General features: G+C 42.1%; 1 protein-coding gene across 1 annotated transcript in view; it reads left to right on the top strand.

The window, feature by feature from the left end:
* Positions 1–25,053, top strand: part of SPIDR (scaffold protein involved in DNA repair) — a 193,757-nt gene that overhangs the window by 41,909 nt on the left and 126,795 nt on the right. Inside the window, 3 exon segments of the mRNA XM_054180137.1 lie at positions 3,646–3,890; positions 11,765–11,865; positions 23,754–23,973. Coding sequence (XP_054036112.1) covers positions 3,646–3,890; positions 11,765–11,865; positions 23,754–23,973 — 566 coding nt within the window.

Here is a 25,053-nt window from a genome sequence, read left to right as displayed (position 1 = left end):
TATCTGAACTTTATCTTTCTGGAGTGAAAGCAGCTCTCTTACAGAGAACTAAATTATTTCTCAAGATACCAGGAAAATACTTGGCAGGAACTTCGCTGCTTCGGTTGGAGCTTCAGAAAACACAAAGCTTTGAAGAGAACTGCAAGCGTTAAATGCTTTATCTTTTATTATCTTTATGAAGCTGAATAATATCCTGTACTATCTGTGTGCACAATGCTTGAATTAATTTTATGTTGATTAATTAAAGGGGGAGATTTTTTTTTCTTTCACCCTTACCCTACTCCCCATAGTCCTGCAAGCCAGCTTCTGGTGGAGTTAGCTTCAAGCCTTCGTTAGCATAGCCTGAGCCTTTTGACACACTGCTCTGGTGATTTATGCTTGTGAATATTCATTGTAGTAAATCCAGTAGCTTTTCTGCTCATTCTGGTTTTTGGAGAGCTCCATGCAAGATATAGAATTGCTTTGTATCCTGTAACTAACTCCCTGTAGAGGTTTGCTGCATTTGAATCCCTTTGCGTGCATGACCTCAAAGAGTCCCAGGAGTGCAAATGGAGCCTTGCTTATCAGAAAGGAGGACTGTATTTAAAAGGAGAGGTGGCAGGATAGTTGCCCAAGTTCGCTCTGGTTGTTAATACTAGTCATCTTCCACCCATCCTGAGAGCTGTCATTAGACGGTAGTTAAGAGAAGTGTAAATTAGCTCTGAAAAGAGCAAGGGAATCAGAAAAGAGTGGGGGGGAAAAAAATCATGAGGCAATAATAGAAAACACTTCCAGAGTATAGAGATAAAGATAGGAGAGAGAGCAAGGAGGAAAGAAAATTCCACAAGATTAATTTTCCTCTGTGTACAATGATCAAAGTCTGAAAGTCTCGAATACTGGTTCCATTTCTGACATAACTTGGCGCTGTGGCCTGCTGAAGCCTGGTTCCCTAAGGGTGCCTTCTGAGAAACCCTATTAGTTCTGCCATTTGAGCTAAGCTGGAGTAAGATAACAGAAGGGAAGAAATGTATTAATTTTAGGGAAGGGAATGACCGATTCAGTGACCTCTATCTGCAAAAACAAATAAAAAAAGTTATTTCTATGTCTATGTAGAATTAGATAGCAAATTTTTATCAGCAAGAGGAGATTTGGACATACTGCAGCATGCTGAAGCTTCTTAATGCCAGCTGATGAGCTTGTTCAGAAGATCCAAAGCAAACATTTTGCTTTCTCAAAGAGGTCGAGGTTTGTATCCTTTTTGAGGGGCAGTGGCTATCGTAGCAATTCAAGCAAAATTAAAGCATTCCCAAAGCGAAAGGGTGCATTGGAACGGTGCTTTAAGACTCAAGTGCTTGCTTACTGCTTTAGTGCTGTTTGAAACCTTTTCTTTCTGGCCCTTTGCCAATGTGGAAGGAGTTTGTTTTCAGAGCAATATTGTTGCCAGGGGACAAATGTTGACTGTGTTGTGTTTAAAATAGGCTGATATTAATTACATTCTCTTAGCTATTCTCCTTCTCTGGATAACTTTAAAAGGTCCTTCCAATTTCCAGAGTGTTTGGGTGAGCTCTCAGAGCACGAACGCAGTGTCTCATCATTTACGTGAAGAATGCATTAAAGAACTGGCAAGAGCTGAACTCATTTCTATGCACAGTTGAGATATGTTGGTTTCAGATGATTACACTAATTAATGACATACAACAGCATTAGCAGTGATTTTCCCTCCCTTTCCTCTTTTGTCTTTAAGGAAATTGTCAGTCAACCTGTGTGGAGAGCTGCTTACTGCGTTAGACTAGAGGCCCTGGGCAGCCTGATGGAGTTGGTGGTGTTCCTGCTGACTGCAGGGGGCTTGGACCAAGGTGACCTTAGAGGGTCCCTTCCAATCCAGTGTGATCTGTGACTCTGCTCTCTGGGAGTAAAATCAGCCCTTGGGGTTTTCCAGTTCCCCATTTAAAATGTGACCCTAGTGTTTTGGCATTGGGTTCTGGTTCTTTCAGGGATTGGGCCGAGTTCTCTTTTACTGAGTAGCCTTGATCTGTGCTAGTGCTGGTGGTCCTAGTGATGGGACTGGTACTGTACTACCCTGCCAGAACTTGCACAGAATGGTTCTTTTCATTTGGGTTGTTGGTTTGGTTTTTTTGGTAGTTGGTTGTTTTTTTCCCAACCAGTTCCTGAAGACTGAGCCCAGCTCTTGTTTCTTAGTCTTCTGCCTCTTCCAAAGGTTTAGATTGTTCTGTACTAAGTAAAATGCCACTTTCTAAGTATTTTTGCTTAATAGTAGTTTAAGAAGTATTAGGTCAAGAGAGCATAGCAGACATAACTGTGTAGAGCTCATGTTAGGGTGCCAACCCAGCTGCCTTGCCCTGCTTGTGCACCCCCCTAGAAGACAGTAAAACAAGCTGAACCCAAGCATGTGAATTTTCTCTGCCAGCATTCTCATCCTTCCACATCTCTTTATAGACTAGTTTTGGGGCCTTTTCATCCTCTTCTTGCATCCCTCCTTCAGTGGGATGAGTTCAGTGTGTCCTGTGATGCTCTGGGAGAAGAGTACCAGTGAGATTTTGTGAGTCTGAACTCCAGCCATGCTTGCTCTCAGTGCTGTTTGCTCACCAGTGACTGATCCTTCCTTGGAGCTACCTGCATGTGGTCTGATAACTTATCAACTTCTGAAACCTTCCTGGGAAGCTGTAGCCCTGCTGGGCATGGGGGAAGGCCAGCTTTAGTGGTCAAATTCTTGCTTTAATAAGAGATTACATACTTTTGCTAGCTATGAGTTCTCAACAGAGGCATGTGTTTTACTCTCACTGTTTAGACTATGGAAGCCAACCCTCCAACTTGAATCCTGATGTGAAACAGAATAGAATAGAATAAACCAGGTTGGAAAAGACCTTCGAGATCATCAAGTCCAACCTATCACCCAACATCATCTGATAAACTAAACCATGGCACCAAGCACCCCTTCCAGTCTCTTCCTAAACACCTCTAGTGATGGTGACTCCACCACCTCCCTGGGCAGCACATTCCAATGGCAAATCTCTTTCTGTGAAGAACTTCTAACCTCCAGCCTAAACCTCCCCTGGCACAGCTTGAGACGGTGTGCTCTTGTTCTGGTGCTGGTTGCCTGGGAGAAGAGACCAACCCCCACCTGGCTACAACCTCCCTTCAGGTAGTTGTAGATGGCAGTTAGGTCTCCTCTGAGCCTCCTCTTCTCCAGATGAAGCAACCCCAGCTCCCTCTGCCTCTCTTCACAGGGCTTATGCCCTCACCAGCTTTGTTGCCCTTCTATCTGCCTCTCAGCTTTCTTGCCACTCTGAATCCCTGCCTTTTTCTGCTTTCCTGAAAATGTACTTTAATCCTCACCCTTGTCTGGATACTTTTCCTGGTAGAGACAAGCACTGGCTTACCATTTTGATAATTTCTGCAGGTCTCATTGCTTGAAAAAAATGAAAGCTACTCATCCCAGTTGTCCCTCAAGAGATGGTCCTTATGTTCAGGAGCTCATGTTGACTTCCAAAAGATCCATGTCATGCACAGTGAAGTCATCCAAGTTACAGTAATAAGTTGACACTCAGTTTGTGGCTTACTGGGGAGCCCCAGTAACTGCCTCTCTAAATCTGTGCTGTCTCACCAGCTCTCTGTTTAAATAGCTTTGTGTTTGTGTTTGTTTAGACACCTTCGGCAGGCATTTCTGAGTATTCATCCGATAACGACAGCGTGGGAGAAGGAGACACGGGCCTGGTGACCATGGCAGAGAGACTCCAGTGGAGGTCAGGAGTGGACACGGAGGGTGATGGAGCACGGCCAGCCAGTGAGTGGCTGAGGTCAGCACAGGCGCTGCTCCGCACCCCCAGCAAGCAGCCAGGCAGGGCCCCCCGAGCCCCCACTGAGTCCGCCAAGAAGAGGAAGCTACTGAGGTAAATGGGCTGTTAGCCTTAAGGATAGGTTCATTATTTTTTAAGCCAAATAATGCCTGCAGAAAAGTAGGAAGGCATTTCAGGGATAAACACTTCAGAGATGCAGATTCCAAAACCTTAGGGGAATGTTGCTTATCTGTAAGCGAGCAACCAAGGCGAGAAAGAACTCAGCTGAGGTTTAAAAATCTGTGGTGAAAGCTCTTGATCTTGAGCTGCTGTTTACAAATAGGTGTAGGTTTTGTACTTCTAATAATGCTTTATGATGCCTTACAGGTATGAGTGAGAGGACATACTTCTGGTTGGTTCAAGGGGAGATTGGACGTGGCACTTGGTGCCATGGTCTAGTCGTGAGGTCTGTTGGGACAGGTTGGACTTGATGATCCTTGGGGGCTCTTCCAACCTTAGTGATACTGTGATACTGTGGTTGGTCTTGTAATCACTTCATTGCTTTGTGCCTCTCCAGACAGTCTGCAAAGATGTTGTACCCAAAACACTGTAGGATGAGCAATAGGGCTAAGTAGTGCAGGACAGAGCGGTATTTAGGCAAAGGTGGGATGTAGTGGTTCATTTGAAGTTTAAATCTCTGTGACAAATTAAATGTGTTAAAAAGATAGCTAACTGTTGGGGAGAAGAACAACCAAGAAAACCCCAAAACCCACCACCACCAAAAACAACCAGCAAAAACCAAGCAGTGTAAGCTTGATGTTCACAAATCCCTATTTCTGTAACTAATTACAGTGCAGAAACTCTCACTTGCTATACTGAGTTAATGAAAGTTGCTTTAACTTAAATGGTATAAGTGAAGTTATGCCTCAAGCTATGGAGACTGCAAGCAGTGCTTCTGGAGATGTCTGTTGTACTTTTAACAAGGTGGTTCTTGCTTTTTTTTTTTTTTTCCCTGATTCTATGTGCAGTTATCAATTAATTGTTTAAGAATAGAATTAACCAACCTGGTGAATTTTATTCTATCAATCAATTTATTCTATCAATCAATTTATTCTATCAATCAATTCAGGCTGGATGTTAGAAAAAAGTTCTATACAGAAAGAGTGATTGCCCATTGGAATGGGCTGCCTGGGGAGGTGGTGGAGTCGCCATCACTGGAGGTTTTTAGGAGAAGACTTGACGGGGTGCTTGGTGCCGTGGGTTAGTTGCTTGGGCGGTGTTGGATTGGTTGATGGGTTGGACGCGATGATCTTGAAGGTCTCTTCCAACCTGGTTTATTCTATGTATTCTATGTAATTATTTAAGAACTAAAGCTTTCCTTTGGTTAAATAGCCATACATTATTTTTCTCTAAAAATGTTCTTGGCTATTTGCTGCACCAGGGGAGGTTTAGGCTGGATGTTAGGAAGAAGTTCTTCACAGAAAGATTAGCCATTGCAATGGGCTGCCCAGGGAAGTGGTGGAGTCAGCATCACTGGAGGTGTTTAGGAAGAGACTGGATGAGGTGCTTAGTGCCATGGTTTAGTTAATCAGCTAGTGTTGGATGATCTCGAAGGTCTTTTCCAACCTGGTTAATTCTATTCCATTCTATTTCAAAATGCTAACTGAGCTAACAGATTAGAAAGTCCTGATTACTGAGGATCTCTATACTTAAAAGTGCTTTGCTTATGCAATCAAGCTTTATTTTTTTGTTGCTTTAAAAACACATAGACTGTACTAGGTCAGACCAATGCTGTAACACCTTAAAGTGTCTGTTAGTGGCCAAAAGGAAATATGTATGAAGGTAATAAGAACAGGATAAGCATACGGTGGTATGTTGCCTAGGTGCTCTTCCAGCTTTCAGCAGTTTCCTGCTCAGGAGCTGTTTGTAACCCTCAGAGGCTTCATCCTTTTGTGAATTTTCCCAGTAGTTTTCTGAAGCCACAAAAACTGGCTGCTGCAATAACATCCTAGGGTGTAAACATGACTTGAATCTGCACCCACCAGCTTCGTCTGATGACCTCCACTATCAACAATCTTAGTGCAAAAGGTACTCTGAAACAAGCTTTTAAAATAGACAAAACCAAACCAACCACAACTGCATAGAATGTAATCTGTCTGGAGTGGCCAGAGGAGCTGAGTCTGCAGGACTTTTCACTGTGGTTCCACCTTGGGTTCCTTTGGGAACAGGAAAGCAGGCAGGAAATACCTTAGTTATGAGTTTTGTTTATCTAGTTACTTTGCTTGTCCAGGTAGTTGTCATCTCTTCACTCTTCCTGTTCAGGACATTCATTCCTTTGTCTCTGTCCCATCCTTCCTCTTACTGTTGATGGAGTACATTTTCATTAGTGTGCTAACAGTGGATAAGGATCTGCATCCTTCATAGGAAAGCTCAGGTTTTCTGAGCTGAGGTCTGAAGGCTGGTTTGGGGAAAGGTTTGTCAGCATCTTGACAGATGACTGACACCACCTCCTTTCTGGTCATATAGCTAAATATTATGTAGCAGTCATTGCTTTTCTCCTTTCTCCTTCCTTCTCACCTCTGCTGCAGGTCATGGCTACAGCACAGAAAGCAATGAGCAAGGGAAATCATCCTGAAAGCTGGATCTGGCCCATGGCTTCCACTTGGACAATTTGGAACTGTGCAGCAGGTGGAGGAAAGCCAAAAGCCTCTGCTTAGCTGGGCTCTTTTTCCAGGCTGGTGCTAGGGAAGCTGGGGTTGAGTGGAGATAGTGTGGATGGTAGAGCTTTTTGGTTGTTTTTTAATATTTGAGTGGCTTGGTTTAGTTTAATAGTAGAACAAAATCTTGGGAAATTCAGTTGAACTATCTTATATCTACTTGTATGCAGATCACTTACAGATCTGGTCTGCTAAAATTGACTTCCTTTATCAAAATATGAGAAAAATTACAGCATGTCCTGGTTTGCCTCATGCAGTAAAATGAAATCCAGTTGTTGCATGAGGCCAACTGGGGTCCTGAAAATAAAAGGAGACTGCCAGGGCAGGAAGGAGCTGGCACGAATGTGGGGACTTCAAATTATTGTCCTCAACTTTTGGTCTTTTCTTGTTCTATCACACAGGAAAAGAAATCATGTCATGCTTTGATTCCAGAAAAGTAGCCCACACTTAACAGACAGAATCATGCCAGTGGTCATGGTAACGGTGGTTCACCTAAGGCAAAAGCTTGTAAATCTAGTTTTTGAGCTTGAGTGATCTAGGAAGCTGAAGTTACTCTTTCTCATCCCTTGTTACTTCAAGTTGACAGCTTCTCTTCTGCAGTGGAGAGGAGTTGGGCCTCTGTAGAGGAGATTTGTATGTGTCTATTCTGTATGCTAAAGGAGCACTTGGTAGTGACTGTCAGCATCCAGTGTGGCTAATTTTGCAAGTCATAAAATAGCTGATAATAGCTGATGGGTTTGTAGTGTTGACAAATGAAATGCCAGCGTGCTTAGGGGGCCTTTTTCCTTCTTTAGCAAGCACCCTGTGGAGTGGAAATGGATGGCTGAGTGTTGCCGTAACTGAGTGAAGTCAGTTACTTCACCACTTAAGTCGGAACTATGAAAGGAGTTCTGTCCTTGCCTTGAACATAGAGGGAGGGAAATTGCCCAGTCCTGAGATGGGGATATATAGTTATATAGTCTATGGTGTTTTAAAGTACATGGGGTCTTGAGTATAGTGTATATGAGGAGACAACTCAGTAACAAGATGCTTAAGTGCTTACTGTTCTTAAATTCAAATGCAGTCTGGAGAGAAGTTGACCTAGATGAATGTGGGGTTATTTTTGGTGACTGCCTCACTGAATTAAAACCTTAAGAAATAAACAGAGACCTCCAGCACTTCAGAAAGACTGGAAATGCCTTTCCAAAACACGCCCTACTCACTAATGCTCACTCTTCCCCCTGCCTCCTTCTTTTCCCTCTTAGCCTCGTTGGAGTAGGAAGCTAGGGGGGCAGCAGCTTGAGAGTCACAGAGCAGGTTCGTCGTTACCTTTTGGTGATAGTTGCCTCACAGTGGCACAAAACTCTTCAGTCACGCTGCTGAAGTTTGTGGGAAGAGGCAACCACCAGAAACTGAGCTTTTGTACTAGCTGCTGAGCTTTCTTATGGTCATCAAAGCTGTCTTTCATGTGGCTATTGTTGGACGTGGACAGTAACGGCAAACTGTTGTTCTAAATGTGGTATTTCAACAAGCTCAGCGGACATGGATTTCTGCTTGTTAAATCAGCCTGCCTTCAGGGATTTAAAGGAACAAAATAGCTGTTCTGAAAGCTTTGTGATTAAAAATAAAAAAGGTTGTGGGCAGTAGAGATTGTATCTGAGCAGCTTGGCTTCCCTGAACGGCCTTTGTATTAACGATTCGCCAAATGTGTTCAATTTGCTCATATTAAAGCGTTTTGGGAGCAAGTCTAATGTGCTGCTCGGTGAAGTATGCCTCTCAAATTACAGGTTTTGTTATTTAAATCCAGTTTGTCAGTTCCCTTGATTACAGAAATTCTACATTAGTAATCAAAACATATTTGCCAAATACATACATAACACGCTCAGCACATGTTGGGTTTGTTACGGAGGACGGTAGAGCGCGTCGTAAGAGCTAGAGCTGTGCAAAAGAGGGAGCTGAAGATGTTGTCCCTAACTTCTTGAAGCAGCTAGATGTGTCAATAAACACAGACTACAGGTCAACTAAGACCTGGTAAAGGCAGGGGGGTGAAAAAGAGGGGGGAAATGGAAAAAAAGCAGGGAGAGAAAAGGGTGGTTTAAAGTGTAGGATCCAGTCCTTGCCCTTGATGCCATTAAAACTCTCCTCTGGCAAAATTAATCCAAACCATTTATGAAAAGCCAGGTAAACCAGGGAATTTTTCAGAGGGATGATGTATGGACAGTGTAAAGCAAATATTATTAATCTCTACTTTGAATTACCAAAATGAGCAACTTCCACATGATAGAGTCTATGCTGAAGGATGACTTAGCCCCAGTAAAGCCAGTTAACTACCGAAGACTGACTATAAAAGCTCATTAGGTGTATAACAATCCATACATGTACAATTAGGAGTAACATAGTAGTAATTTTAACCATTTAGCTTTGTTCAAAGCATGGAGTTGGTTCTTACACTGTAGTCAGCACCTGATTAGTGCCATGTTCTGCTTGGTGTAAGCTCTGTGTAATTCTGTCTTCTCTCTCACACGCACAGCCAGGAATGTCTTGATGGGTACAGTTCACAGTATCTCACAGCACATTTATTGACACTTTCAACAGTGTGGGCACCTGTACTGTATGGGAAGGAAATAGTAGTTTTCAAATGCCATTGTCATCAAATTTATTAGACTATGTAACAGAAAAATGAGTCTGTCTTTGTTTCTTTTACATGTTTGAGCTAAAAAGGAGCTTGATCCAGCTGGGTTTGGGGAGGTGATTAAATGTCTTTGTTTCTGCCTTTTAAAAGAAACAAACCATAATCTACCAACTCTCTGCCTTGTCACAGAAATGCCTTTTGTGCATGACATGTCCTTAATTTGTGTTTTCCAATTTCCCAATGTATGAAATGGACATTTTTAAACCACCTCATTTCCAGTGACCAGCTGAGAACCTGTCATAAAAGTATTCTTGGTTATTTTATATTCTGCAGCCAAGCAGATGCAAAACATTTCATGATGTTTTCTGCTTGAGCTATCTTTAATTGCCTTTGGAATGTGAATGGAGGGATGGTGATTAGTATCAAGGAATTTTATTAGCACAGAGGGCTGCTAAGGTAAAGGCACAGCTTTACTATTCATGGACCTCTGTGATTACTAGTATCCTACTACAGGCATGGTTAGCAAAGTAGTAATGAAGCTGTAAGTGTCAGTGAGACCCTTTCTGGTAGGTGTATCAGGCCTGAAACAGGAATGGTGTATTGTAGTAGCCACCAGACCAGGCACTTACTATCCTTCATGATACAAAGTGTTGACAAGGAAAAGCAGGAACAGACTGGACACAACCATAGCCCAGCACAGAGAAAGAGAGAGAAACAGGCTGTGTGCCAGTAATAGCTGTTCTCTTCTGCAGGTATCCTAAAGCTTTCTAGTGTTACTTGAACAAAGAAAATATATTTCTTTCACTGTTGCCTATGCAGAGAATAGAGCAGGGGTTTGGAACACTCCTGTTGAACAGTTCTCTTTCAGCGAAATGAGTTTTTGAGCTGCTGGCTGTATAGTGTCTTGCTGTAGTCAGACCAAAGAGTTCAGTTGCAGACTCATGCTTGCGAGACAAAGAAGCAAACTCAAAAAGTGTTTCTAAGCCTAGCTGAGCTGGCATCTACCTGTTCCAGCGTGGCTCATGTTGACCATGCAGCCAAGCTGAATTACAACAGCATCTGAGAATGGTTCCCTGGCAGGAAAAAAAACTGGGCAGCTAGCTTGCTGGATTTTGCAGTGCTATCTTGCCCACAAGTGTTGCAGTGCAGTAGTAGTGCCTGAGTGCTCAGGTTTGGGGGGAAAAGTGGCTAGAGCAAAATGTCTTCAGCAGAGTAAATTATCCTACATGAAGTTCTGTGACTGACTGTACTCTTGGTAGCAGTTTCTCTCTTCCCTGCCTCAGCCACATCAGCCAGAGAGGAGATGCGGTCATGTAAACTACAAAACTTTCATGGATCACTCTGTCCCAAAAGTGACTCTGAACAGTTCAGTGTTCAGTCTGTGATCTTTCACTTCTGAAATGTTTAGCCATGCTCTCTAGTAATTCTTGTGACAGTTAGAATCTTGCCAACTGTATGTAGTTGTTCATTAGAAACCCAGCTGAGACTGTGAACTACTTTGCATATAACGTGTTGATTTGTCTGCAGGTGAAATTGCTCAGTAATTGCTAACCAAAGAGACTCTTACAGCCTACCAGGGATGCTGCTTAGCCATTTTAGCTGATCTTTGGTTTCCACAGGTGTGAGTCCTCCCAGTTTCACATTTGCAATGTGAGCTTTACCAAGCTATTTGTCTTTTCTTTTTCCTCAGCAAAAAAAAATTCTATTCCTGTGCACAAATAATGTTAAGGTGCTTGTATATTATCTCTGATTCCTAAACCAGTTTAACTCAAGGACACATTTCACCTTAATAGAAACCTTTATTGATATACTGGATAGTACTTGTTGTGGAAAAAAACTTGCACTGTAAGGAAAGAATGAGGTAGGTTTTAATGCAAGTAACTTATTTGAAGCCAAAGAAAAATGCTCAGATACTCCCCTAGTAGTCCTAAGCTTGTTGTAATAACCCAAAGACAGCTTCCAACATATTAGTCTTTCTGTTCTTAAAGTGAGAAATTGTCTTCTGGCTTTGATTCTAGGGTTAGGAATTACTTTAGTGTTACCTTAAATGTGTTTGTGTTAGGTGCCACTCCTCTGCTCCTCACCTTGGGAATGCTGAATTAATTTTTGTCTTGGAGAGTGTTCAGACCACTGAAACTACACACTTGACCCAGCTTGTGAAATGAATCATAGGGTCAAGTATGGGTAAAAGAATATTTTTGTGATCACTCCTTGCCAAAAGCCAAACAACTCTTGGGGGGGGGGTGAGGGGGGGGACACAAAAAAAGGCAACCAACCTGTTACAACTGGTGGTTACACTGGTGGTTTGTTTTGAGTTTGCAGTGTCTGGAGTCTCTGTCAGGATTTGTGTAAGTGCAAAGAAAAGTAGAGAACCTTGCATTACAATCCTTCTGGTGGAAACAGGACTGAAAACATGAAGATTTTAGACAAGCAGATAGTAAAAATGTTTTATTGTGTGTGTTGACCCTAAGTGTATGCCTTGTTGGGAGTACATCCACTGGAAAATTCAAAGTAGGGGAACTAATCTGCAGAATGTAATTTTACTGTATGTTTCTGTCTCTAAGGGGCAAAGCATGCATATTCCATCTGTCCCATGGCTTCTCACTTGGCACTTGCACACTGACTCCTGGCAAAACTGAGCATTCCTTTATTCTCTGCAGGGGTGGGCTAGCTGAGAGGTTGTGTCGCCTGCAGAACAGAGAGAGGTCTGCCATTAGCTTTTGGAGGCATCAGTGTGTTTCAGATGATAAAATCCCCTCAGGTAAGAAGCTTTACACATATACTACTCTACTGTGTAAAACTCTGTACTTACATGTGTGTATCTATGGCCCACAGAGGGGTACAGCTGAAGCTTTTGTTCTTTGTGGGTTTTGCCTGACTTGAGTTTAATGCTCTCTTGATTGTCTTCGTCTAAATATGATGGTTTATAACATCTCACTCATCAAAGTGTTTGAATGCAAGAGGTCAAGAACTTGTTTTAAAGAGCCTCCATCTACATTCTTCACAGCTGCTTGATTTCTGGCATCACCCAGAGAAACGGTGTTTCCAACAGATTGTAGGACAATTTAAGGTTTAATTTATAGGGTGTTTTTTTTTCCTTCTTGTTATTTCTTTATAACCACCTTGCTTATTTTTTCTTTGAAGTCAGCTGTATTCACGGGCAAGTGGTGAAACTGTGAATGACAACAAATATGGGCAAATGGAACACAACCATGAAATGAGTGTGAAGCGTAACTGCAGTGGGCACTTCACTCTAAAAGCAGCAGTGGGAGTTCTGTGAATTAGTTACAAGTGACTGACAGCACCACCTTTCAGCAGTGTTGCTTTGGAGATAATGGGGTCACAGAGTTGAAGTGTGAAGAAATGGTTAGTGTTTTTTATCAATTTGTGTGTGTGTGACCGTAGGCTATGAAGCTTCGAGCATTTATTGGGGATGAAGCTGGCAGCTTGTTCCTGAGCATATATTCACTTACTTTTCTTTTTCAGAGGGTCCTCTGGTCTTAATTTGCAAACATACAGATGAGGGAATCTATCACTTGGCTTGGAAGCTTGTCCTTAATTCCACTCCCAAATTTTTAAGTGGATATTCTTCCAAATCTGAGTTTGTCTGGCTTCAGTTCCCTTCTTTTGTTTCTTGTAAAGCCTTTCTCCAGTAGATTAAAGGGCTCTTTAGTATGTGGCATTTTCCTTCTCTGGCACTTGTGCAGCAAAATCATGCTGCTTCACTATTTTCATAAACTAAACAGACTGAGGTCTTTAAGGATCTTTAAAGCATTTTTACCACTCTTGAAGTGATTTGTATGGCTGCACCCTCTCAAACTTTTCAGCATGACCTTAAGAGCAAGGACAGGCACTCTGTATGTGTTCTTCCAGTGTTAGTCTCATCAAAAGCATTGGCCAGATCCAGTTTGCTGCTCAGCCTCCTGTGTGTTCAATGAGTCTGATCTGGCTTTGGTCACAGCAAGATGAGGGATTTCACGTTGAACTGGTTGTCCAAAGTGGTTTCATCACTTTTGTAGCTGTTGTTTTCTATGATCCACTTTCCTGGTCTCCAGCTATCTTTTGTGTCTCTTCTACCTAAACATGCAGAAGTATTTGTGCTGTACCCAGGTCTGCTTCCCTGGAGTATGCCTGGCTACCCACATCACTGTGTATGTCAAGCCTGTCCTCTTCCAGTCACAACTATACTTAAATTTGGGTATCCAAACAGGTTCTTATTTCTTTAACTTGTTCTGATATCATTGATGAAACCATTGAACAGCGTCAGAGCTTGCTTTCAAATCCTGCTGGAACTGTTCATACTCAGCTATGAGTCTCCACTGATAAAAAGTTCTAGTTTCAGAGCTAGTTCTATGAAATCTTTGATTAGTTTTTTCTTTGCATTCCACTTAGAGTACATTAGTGATAGTGAAAATGTTAGGGGTTTTTTCTTGAGAAGGTTGTATGATTTTTTAAGTCACACCCAATCTGCTGGGTATAGCCAGTTTCACAGTTTCTCAGTGAAGCTTTAGAAGGTTTACATCCTGTGTCCACTGCTCCATGTTCAAAATGCTCCCTCTGTGGAACAGCATGTTATGGTTCTAGCCTTAATCCCTTCCTTACTTTTCCAGTCACTCTGCCTGGATCTGATGTCAGCCTAGCTGGTCTCCAGTTATTGTAGGTCACTGTGTTTGCTCTTCCCAAATACTAGCACAATATCATCAGCCTTTCAGTCTTCTGGCATTCCCCCAGTATTTGAAGACTCACTAGAAAGTAACATCAGGGAACCACAAATGTCTTTAGCCAATTGTTTTCAGAACAAGTATGTTGAAAATTATACAGACATGCAGACTTAAACCCAATCAAGCCTTCAGCATGTTGCTTGCACCTGAATTACTAATTGACAGGGGGTTACTTTGTCATTCTGGTGTGGTGTGAGGGTGTCCTCTTTGTTACTACAACATGTGGAACAGAAAGTGATACTAAGTAGGTCTGCCTCTTCAGTAAAATGAAAATCTCTCGTGTTCTCTATAGTAATGGACCTACAACACTGCTAGTACTCTAACAGTCTTTTTGTCCTAGCTTCTCATGTGTCCTCACAAAACCCTGTGTTTGGCTGCTCACCATTTTGTTAGGCTTTAACTCCTAGGCTGAAATATTCCATGCTAAACATCTGCCTCTGGCTGAATTCCTCTCTTTGATTATTCTTCTTTCTTTCAGAAAATGAGTCAGAATTCGTTAGCATTTTATGAGAAACCAGCTATGGGAAAATACCTTGCTCTATTCTAAAGCACATTTCAAACATTCTGATGAATGTCTTCAAGACAATTCAGTTTTGGCAGATGATGAGCCATTTCTGGGATGTGTCTTTTGTCCTAATGGTGGAAACCTACAGCAGCTTGGGCAAGTTAGAAGTCTTTAGGACAAACTACTGTTTCATTTCCTCTGTGAGCATTTGCTAACATTTCTGAAGGATGATGAACTTGCCATACTTCAACTTCACCTCCAATTCCCCACCCTTACAGTCCCTGAAATAGCTGTGATAATATTTGAGGGATATTTTTTCACTTAGGGCAAAATCTATTTTTGCCCCCTGTATTTTTTTTTTTCTTGTCTTTGAATGGCCATACTGTTTCATGACACCAAAGTAAAATTTGGTGTTTGGTTTGGAAAATGTGAGTTGGAATGTTGAAATTTCAGTAATGTAACTAGATAACCTTCTAATTGCTTCCAGTTTGGAAATGTGAAGTGTCAGCACAGCGAATGCTTGCAGCTTTTTAGGTTCAAACTAAGGGTGTCTCACTAACCTGAGATTCTCCTTGGATTTCATTTCCTCTCTGTTTTACCCAGTAATATTTCTAAACCACATTGTTTCCAGAACTGATTCTGACATTGTCAACAGAAGGAGAGGGGAGAACTTGACCAACTCATTTGAGGTATCAAAGGAACCTGAAGATTGATGTCGAAGATTAAAGTAACTTAGTTGCTGGGGGAGCTGTCATGGCATTTTGGATATCCCATAGATGTACAGACCAGAATTTCATTGCTAAGGCCAAAGGGAGCAATTTCAAGAGAGATCAGTTTGAAATCCTCCTTCCATTTGAGATTTAAGGAAAAACAGTTCCAGAAGTGTGGGTGTTCCTCCCATTAGGCATTTTGTGTTACAGAATTTTATGCCTTTGTTTAGCTGTTGTTTACTTTCATATGGTATCAACACCCATGTTCTCCAAATCCCCCTCATTTTGGCTTTGTTTTTCAGAAATTCCTTTGTTTGCTCCCCTGACCCTTTTCTGTAAGTATCCATTGTGGTTTGGCTGCCTTTTGGTCACTGGGATGAATCACAACCCCAGAAAAGAGCACCTCATTTCTGGGTATTGTATAGCACATGGGGGTCTCACTTTTGGCTGACTCATTCTGCAGGGTAGAAGAAATCTTTGTGCTTTCTTCATTTTGACAATTTCAGGTCAAAACTGGGTTGCATGGCCTGTCCCTGGATTGGGTTAGGCACTCACTAAGGATGTGTGTTCTGCTGAGGTGATAGGTAATTCCACTTCTGCCATCAAGATAATCATGTCAGACAGAGGCCTGAGAGACGGCCAAAGCTTGCCCATGCTACATGGTGTGGGCATGCTGTGGTTTAGTTGTAATGGAGATGGCTGTCAGGCTCTTGGCCACAAATTCAGAAGTGTTTCTTTTTCTTCACAAGATGTGAAAGAGGGGATGAGAGCTGTGCAGTCCCCATGACAGCAAGTCTCCAATCAGTCAGGCTGATGGTTTGAGAGTATGATGTGCAAGGGAGGTTGAGACTGTGCAAGCTGCCTTTCCCCCTCCCCCCCATATGCAATGCTGCAACTTGCTTGTGAATTTTTTTGTTTGGGCAAAGAAGAGGTCTGGACAGGAGTTGAAAAGAAAAAAAGGGGGAGGGGGAGAAAAAACCCCAAGCAATTGAAAAACCAAAACAAAATGAGCACAATCCAAACAGCAACAAACCTCCAAACTATTAAACAAAAACAAACCAACCAACCAACCAACAAAAAACCCAAACAACAACCGCCCCTCCAACTAGTAAACAAAAACAAACATAAAATAAACAGCAGCAGCAGCAAGACAAACATGAAAAAACCCCCAAACCTTTTGCCCATCAATACCTGCAGGGATTGCAGGCTGCAGAAAAAAAATGCAGTGCCTTTCAGAGTTATGTTCAGGCAACTTTGTAGGGGGACACTAACAGTATTTGAAGCAAACTCATTTAGATTCCTTCAGCAACTTCTGAAGTTTTTCTTCCTAAACATTTTATTGTGTATTCTTTTTTCACTTTTTCAGTTATTATCAAAGTAGGTTTTGACCTCAAATGCTGGAGAATAATATGCATCTGCATTTGGAATCTGATGCAAGATATTTGGTGTTTGTTGGCCTGAGATTAGGATTTGGGATTGGATTACAATTGAATTAGATTCATAAACTGATAAAACCCCCAAACCATTGATGTTTTCTTCCAGACTGCTCCTTCCTCTCAGGGGGAAGTGACCTGCAAGGAGCAATGATTCTTCACTTTGCTGTGGAACATGCATATGAGGGGAGGAGGCTGAAGCCCTAGAGTAGAAGACAGGGTTTCACAGAACACATTTTCAGGAAGGCTTGAAGGGTTTACAGAAGAGGATCTAAACAGACACTCCCCACCTCCAGTTAAAATGCTGGGAAGAAAGGATTTTAGCAGCTTGAATGCCATGTACAAAAATGTATCTCAGTGGATGAAGAAAACAAGGGTAGCTCTTCCAACAGGGTTTCCTTTTACCATGCAGAATTGTTATAAAAACACCAAAGCCTGCACTTTGCCAGTGGTTGCTTATTTTCTTAGTTCTTGATAGTTTGTTTTATTGCTTAAGAGTTAATAATCTAAATTAGAGCTGTGGCAAGTGGCCAGATTTCGTTCTCTTTTTTTTTTTTTTGCTGCTGACTGCCTGAACTTGTTACGGGATTGGGGAGGGAAAAATCAAATGTAAACTTGTCTCTTGTGTTGTTTTTTTTTTGAAACAAGAATTCTTTGTATTGTTTTTGTTTTCTGCTGAGAAACAATGATGGCATGCACAGTCACTTTAAGTAGCTTGCATATGTTCTTGTAAAGACTGTCTGAGGTTTAAAGCACAGCCAAACTCAGCAGCCTTTTTGCAGTGAAGATAGATATGGCAAAAGGCATTCATGCCTACGACACCTGGCATGTTTGTGAGAGTAATCTTTTTGAATGGCTTCAGAAGTCACCAGCCCAAGAGGAATAACATGTATGGATCAGAACAGCAACCAGGGGTTTTTTTTTTGTACAGGCTGTGAAAGGTTTGGAATGTCCACATGGTTTTCAACACTAGATTGCAAGTGTTGGCTTGGTATCTACCTGCTTGTTATGCTTCCACCTTCAGCCTTTTCTTTGAGGAAGGAGGAAGAACAGTAATGGGATGCCAAGCAAAGAAGGTTTTTATCTTGATATATGCCTGTAATGGACTTTTTAAAACCTTTTACATTTGAGAATCATAGAATCATTAAGGCTGGAAAAGACCTCAAAGATCATCAAGTCCAACCTGTCACCCAACACCTCCTGACTACTAAACCATGGCACCAAGTGCCATGTCCAGTCCCCTCTTGAACACCTCTAGGGACGCTGACTCCACCACCTCCCTGGGTAACACATTCCAATGGCTAACAATTCTCTCTGTGAATAACTTTCTCCTCACCTCAAGCCTAAACTTCCCCTGGCACAGTTTGAGACTGTGTCCTCTTGTTCTGGTGCTGGTTGCCTGGGAGAAGAGACCAGCCTCCACCTGGCTACAACCTCCCTTCACGTAGTTGTAGAGAGCAATAAGGTCTCCCCTGAGCCTCCTCTTCTCCAGGCTAAGCAACTCCAGCTCCATCAGCCTCTTCTCACAGGGCTGTGCTCCAAACCCCTCACCAGCTTTGTTGCCCTTCTCTGGACACCTTCAAGTGTCTCAATGTCCATCTTAAATTGAGGAGCCCAGAACTGGACACGGGACTCAAGATGTGGCCTAAGCAGTGCTGAGTACAGGGGCAGAATGACTCCCCTGCTCCTCCTGAATGAAAGTGAAGTGAGTGGCGTCCCAGGGGGGTGTCTAACAACTGCAGTTTTGGAACCCACATTGGACAATTAGATGATGTTGAGATGAAATAATGAAAAAAATAACCGAGGGAGACAAATTTGGAAGTCTTGTTTATTAAACAAGTCATAAAGTGTGGTTTTCTGTCTTTGCTTCATACTTCCAGAATGTGTATCTGATGCATCCATCAGAACCAAATGGAGAAGTTTGCTTCCATTCTTAGCACAGTCAGTACTATTCCCAGCATCAACTGCCCAAGACTCTTTGTGCTTTCAGTTGGAGATAGTATTTTATAAAAGCTTTTAGCTAGGATTGCTAGAAATCTGCCTTGAGTGTAGCTCCTCTATTTCCTGTAGTTCATATTTCTAACAACAACAACAACAATGCCAGTTAAGTACCGGTATAATTTAGCTTTCAGCCACATTCTTCAGAAATGTCAACTAGGTCAGGTACAGTCCACAGTCACTTCCAAACTGCAGTTCACAGCTGTGATTTGATAGGTCTTGGAGCAAAAGCAAGAGTAATTTCTTTAAGAGCATCTGTCCTTCTATATGAGGTATCATGAAGATCAGGAATTGTGCATTGTGACTACTAGGAGGAAACCCAGGTTGCCCTGACTGCCTTTTCACAACGCAAATATTGATTAGCAGTTTTCCCAGATGACATTAATCTCCTTTTCCTCCTAGTCCCTTGAGTTTTCTTAGGAGTTTGTCTTGCTTTTTCAGAAAGCTCTACTTCCATGAGCAGCATTTTTTTTTAATTGACTTAAAAGGAGTGTGTTGAAGTACTCTTCCTTTTGCCTCTTGCCCTGCTTGCTTGGTTTCTATCATCCGTATGCCCCAAGGGGTAAGTTAGTGGAAAGGGTTTCTCTGTTGTTTTGTCCTTCTTGCCTTGCATGACAATCTATGTGTGTATTTACTTTATTACTAGAGATTTTTTTTTTACTATCACAAGAATAATTTCCACTCTGTTCTTGATGCTTGCATACAAGTATTCTAGTTTTTCCCTTGGAATGCTCAGTGGAGCTGAGCTCTGTACCCTCCCTAGTATTTCACTGGACTCCAGTTTTCTTTTGTGTTCATAAGAGCTGCGTGCCTGTAGTTCACTGCTTTCTTCCTTTAGGAAGATTTATTTCTACCTTGATTGTTACATTTGGATGGCTTCCTTCAGCCCTGTGGGTGACATGCATTCCATCAACACTGCAAAATTCTGAAACTGCTATTGAAGAATGGAAAATTGACTAATTCAGGGGTAGCCACTGTCACAGCCTGCCTTGGGTTTGCTTTTGCAGATGTAATGGTTACTGTTGCTACTTCTCAGTGGATCCCACCTAGCACATTCAAATGATGCACTAGGGGGTAAAATCTCCTCTGCCCCAGCTTGCTTTTCAGGACCTGGGAGTTGTTGAATGCAGCAGTTCTCACTCTCTGGGTCTCATAGGGACTGCGCTGCTACTGGAGTCCTATCAGCTGACTCACGAGAGTTTGTTACCTTTGAGAGCTTTCTGTTCAAGGCTTCAGGTGCTCTTTTGGAAAAGGAACATTTTAGCACAATTGACTGGAGTGAGGTGAAACTGTTTGTAGTCTTAATCATGCATTTTCATACATCCAAGCCTGTGGATGCAGTGTTCAGCTTCCTGTTGCTGTGTAGTGAGAGGCACTTAAAACATGCAGTCCCCAGGAGACTCTAATTTTTTCCTCATTTGTCTTCCTTTTTGGTAGTTAGAGAGTTATTAAAACAAACTTGAGAGTTGTATTTCAGGCACTGAAGCCAGAATGTCTGAATATTTACTTATTAATTGTGCTCCTCGATGTTTTTCCTTCTCTCCAAGCTACTTTTTGGGTTTCAAGAGTCAAAGCAGGCTGGCTTTTTTTCTCAACCTCTTTCTTAGGCTATCCTTGACACGGTGAGGGCATCATCTATAACTGTGTACATTTGATGTTGATGTAGCTTCTGTGAAGCCACAGTCTACTCAGGAGCCACTTCATTGTGTCTGAAGGTTAATATGGGCCTCTGCTCTGCCACAGACTGTAGAGTCATGCTGAAGTTTTGATCAAGATCTCAGCTTCTGTGATCTCCACAAGAATGGGGAACTTATCTTTTCTGTTTTTCCTTTTTTTTTCTTTAATTTTGTAATTTATGTTTTTTACTTCTCTTTAGCACTTCTGGAGTTCAGAGTAGTGCAGATCATCTGAGAAGTACTGTGTCAAAATATGTTTTGGTGTCACGTTGTATGACACAGTATATGACTTGAGTTGCAGAACGTACCTGTGCTTATGGTGTCGAATGTGCCTGTGGACAACACACCTTGAAAGGCTGTTTACCTCTCTTCAGTGACTTCATCTACTTCATTTTGTCTGTCTCCTCTGTGTTCTGAAGGAGCTTCTCAGGAACAGTCCAGCCTGGGCAACATAGTAACAGGATAGTGTTTGAAACTGGCCTAATCCAGCCTGGTGGAGCTGTCACGGGCAAGAAATGTCCTCCCACAGTCTCTCCCTTTCCATCAGTTGTTCCTTCCTTTCCTTAGTATCTGCTCACGTGCTTTGGTGGCTTTGCTGGATTAGTTCATTGAAGTAGTCCTGGACAAAGAGGTTCACGAGTGCTCTAGACAGCAGATGGGGCAGTGAAGGAATATCCAGAGTAAGAATGGGCAGGATTTCAGCACAGTTGTTGCTCTCACCTTATTAAATACAGATTTTTGTAACCTATTCTTCCTTGTTTAAGATTGCTAAGTATTGTCATAAAACCTCCACATTGAAATTTCTTGGGCTGTAATTCTGCTTTGCAAGTGACATGAAGTGAATGGAGACTTCAGCAAGCAAGCAACAAACGACTGTGAGTGACCCAAGGGTGAAAAGAGAACATCTTAAAACTCAGCTTTTCACACAGATGAACAAACAAGTAAATGTCTCTGGAAACTGTAGAAATTGCAGTGATCCAGCCCATGTCCTCACCCACAAATTTCCCCTGCCATGTGCAGCCACATATGTTTGATTTATTTTTGATTGGCATAACAATGCCAGAGCCAAATGAATTAAAAATGAAGCTACGTTCTGAACTTTGGCGTTTCATCCTGTGCCAGAAATCCTGAGTGCTTCACCGCGCCGTTCAGGAGGGCATTCTATCATCAGCAGCAGTAATCATTTCTGAGCAATTAAATTAAACTATCTCTGTGCATCTAAATAAACAAATAAATTGTGGTTCTGTAGAATGTGTGTGTGTGTGTGCCAAGTGTGAGACTTGGCTGGTTGTTGAGATTGTGCTGCTTTTAATGTAGGAACGTTCAGCTTGATTTAGGATCGGCTCCCACTGTTTGCACCAGCTCTAAGACTGGTTTGCAAGAGGCTCTGGAGGGATTTTCCTCCAGTGTCTTTTATAACCTTTCATAGAGATATAGTTCTTGATTTCCATAGTGTTTTTATCTGGTTTATAGCCAGAGGTGTTTACAAGAAAACTGTCCCTACATTGTCAATCACTGTCTTCAACCTGCTTTATCAGCTCAGCAACATATTTGCTGCTGTCCAAGTAAGAATTGTCATGAACTTCTGCACACACAAATGCATGGCTTGGGAGTGATGAACAGTGATTCTCACCAGCTGGCTCAGTACTTTCAAATAAATTGTTGGTGTGCTTCAAAACTGCAGTTGCTTTTTCTGGTGACTTGGTCTTTAAAGTGGATGAAAAAGCAAATTGTGCAGTCCATCAAGAGGGGAGAGGTAACTGCTCAGTTACTTAGAATTTTTGTGGTCGGGAGAACTTGTTTGTGTGCCAGATGAGTTGGAGTTGACAGAGGACCACAACTGCAGCTAGTCAGGCAAAAAGAGAATTCAAGTGTGAATATTCTGAGTACTTGCCTTTAGGCAGAGAAAACTGGTCCCCAGTCACACTTCGCCGGAGTCTGCACATAAACACAGTGCAGTGCCTGGAGTGGCACTGCAATGTTACAGCTTCCCCTGGGAAGGTGACAGTCCTGAGGAGTAGTGGCAACCAACTCTCCTTGTCAGTCACTCTCAAAGGCATTGACAGAAAGGATCAGTTCTCCTACTCCTGCTTCTCAGATCTGGAAAAGGAGGTGGAGCTGTAATGGCTTGGGCAGGAATGACTGATGTACATCACATGGGGAGACTTTCTGGTGCAACCCTTGATCCTACTGGAAAATACTGGTTCATGGGAAACAGAATGCTTTGCAGAAGCACGTTGCATGTGATGAAAATTTGGTTCACATAAAAGTGGTTTTGAGAACACTTTGGGTTTATATTTCAAAATGACTTTATTTCAGTTTCAGTATAAAATGTAATAAAGACTGGGGAATACGAAACAGGGACAGAATATTTCCCCCCTTTTTTTTCTCCCTTTTTGGTAGAACTTAACTTTATTTAATAAATCTGAAAGATTTTGGGGCCCAATGACTTTGGTTGGGTTGTTTTTTTTTGAGGGCTGGGTTAACTTTTGTTTTAAAGTTTCTCATAAACTGAAACTAAAATATTTTGATTTATTTTCCAGAGGAAAGGCATTCAAAATTGTGAAATGGGCCTTGAAAGAAACAAATGACTAGTGCAGCTTTGCCATTAAGTTCCAGTATCACATTCACAGTTCCTCCCCTGTTTCTTCTTTGCTGTGGGAAGACAATAATTTGTATCAGCTGTTTTTCTTTGGATGCTGTGTTTTTCCCAATGCAACTTGTAAAACACAATGGGTAGAACTGGGGCTGGGCTGCCCCTAATCCATTGGCACTCTGCTTTTCCCCCACTAACTGCTCACAGCATTCTGCAGGTAGATAACAACAGTTCTCCTCTCGGTGACCAGAGCGTGAATCTGTGTAAAGCTGAGTGAGAAAGAGAAGAAATTTGCATAATCTTCGGGTACAGACCCAGGTTTGAGCAGCTATTGCCCTGTGCAGGCTGCAAAGGGAGCTAGGAGTAATTTCCTTTCAGTGCAGAGTTGTTTCTTGTTCAATGTAGACAGAAGTGCTGTGGGGGATGCTGGTGTCTGTTCATATTGCTGCATCCTGGTAGTTTCCTGATAAAATGAATGGGCAGTTTTGCAATAATTGTTTTTAGGCAGTGCCCTACTCCCTTTTTCTTCATGTTTCTCTCTCAATGTGAATCATCAGCTTTGTACCTGGCACATACTCTTCTAACATGATCAGCTCTTGCTTTGAGAAAGGTTAAGTAGGGCAAACACAGCTTCCCTTCTAACCCACTGTGATTTTTCTGCTTTTAAATAGGCTTCTTTTGTGCAGCATATAATAAGAAAGACTGAGCTCAGTGAACGAGTTGCATGATGAGAAAGTTCAAATGTGGTGGGAGAGTGCTTTCTGTAAGGAGTTTGATTTCCTCGGCATTTGAAAGATGTGCAGATAGGCCTTTGTTTCCACACTTAATAGTATCTATAAAGAAAGGAAAAGTTACCAGAACACCTTAACAAATCTTTTGGTGGGGCAGCATATTCTACTCGTGGATTTTTCACGGTCAGATCTGCAGAGAGCAGAGGGGATGCACATCTTCAGAGTGACAAGATTTCTTTCTCCTCATCCAGACTTAGCATTTTTCTATTTCCTTTCCAGATGAATCTGGTGTCTTAATTGTGAGGATCTTAGAAATATTTGAAGAATGTACCATACAAGTAGCCATCTGCCAGCAGCTGGAAGAGTCCCCTGCTACGCTTTCATCCGAGCATGCTGGTGTCAGTGCAAGAGAGCCACTACTCAAAGTCCTCTTTGCGAGAGAGACAGCAGCTCACCTGAAGAGCAGGCCTCAGGATGTCATCCACATCTACCCTCCATGGTGAGTAGGGTGCACTGGCCATGCTTGCTTGTAGCACTGCAGAACAAAAGGGGTTGGTAGAATGCTGCCTGTGTTGCTGTGGGAAAGACCGTGGGGGGAGCAGGGCTGTCTTGTGGTCATCTGTCTCTGGCAGCTGGACAGACCTTGACAGATACCTTCAAGGTAGCTCAGATAACAACTAAATGTGTATCATAATGCCTCTAGAGTTGCTCAGGGCTTCAGTTTTGTTTTCACTTCATATTTTCTTGTTTAGAGCGATAGAAAGGCCTGAGCAATGTCTTATCAATGGTGAGGCCAATAAAGTGCATACTTTCTGGGAGCAAAGTACTTCAGGAATGCTCATCTGTTGCTGTGACTCTGGGTACAGTGTTTCAGTGGAAAAGTCTGTATTAGCTGTGAAATGTTCAACAAAAAACAGCATCCAGATCGAAACTCAGGGGGGAAAGAATCCCAAGACATGAGAGATTCAGGCTGTTCTTAAGGAATCAAGAGACATCTTTTTGGTAGTTCCACACTGCTGTTGCTGTCACTGTCCAAATCCCTCTTCGGCATAGCCCTTCCTGGCATTCTGCAAACTGTTTGGCCTACATTTGGGATGTATTTATTTATTTATTTTCATGATTCGATTACTTTCCTGATTTGGAGGAGTAGCATAAAGTCATGAGATTTTCTGGTGGCAGTGGAAGATCTGCTCTTCATAAAAAGCTCAGGATATCTTTGAAGTGGGGTTATTAGTCCTCTTTTCTACTCTTCTCTACTCAAATTGTGAAAGCAAATGTTTTTCTTATGTATTTCAGCATTCATTAACTGAGCTTTTGCCTCTAGCTGCCTCTAAGTGTCTGACCATGTGCTTTTGCTGGACACTTCTTCCCGTTTTGCAAAGGTCCAGAACTGGTTTTTTGTCTTCATTGGTAGCTGCAAATATTTTGGGGATTCTCTAGTTTGTAATCTTTTGCTTCTAAAATGTTGTTTAATTGTATTGGTGGAGGAGATACAAGAATTAAGGGAAGATACTTCATCTCTGGTTTATTATGGCTACAGATACAACTATTGGTAGTTTAGATGTAAGTAGATCAGTGG

This window comes from Dryobates pubescens, chromosome 3, assembly GCF_014839835.1.
Source record: "Dryobates pubescens isolate bDryPub1 chromosome 3, bDryPub1.pri, whole genome shotgun sequence".
NCBI classification, from domain to species: Eukaryota; Metazoa; Chordata; class Aves; order Piciformes; family Picidae; genus Dryobates; species Dryobates pubescens.
The sequence above is the reverse complement of the archived record's forward strand: the minus strand, read 5'-3'. Positions and strand labels throughout refer to the sequence as shown.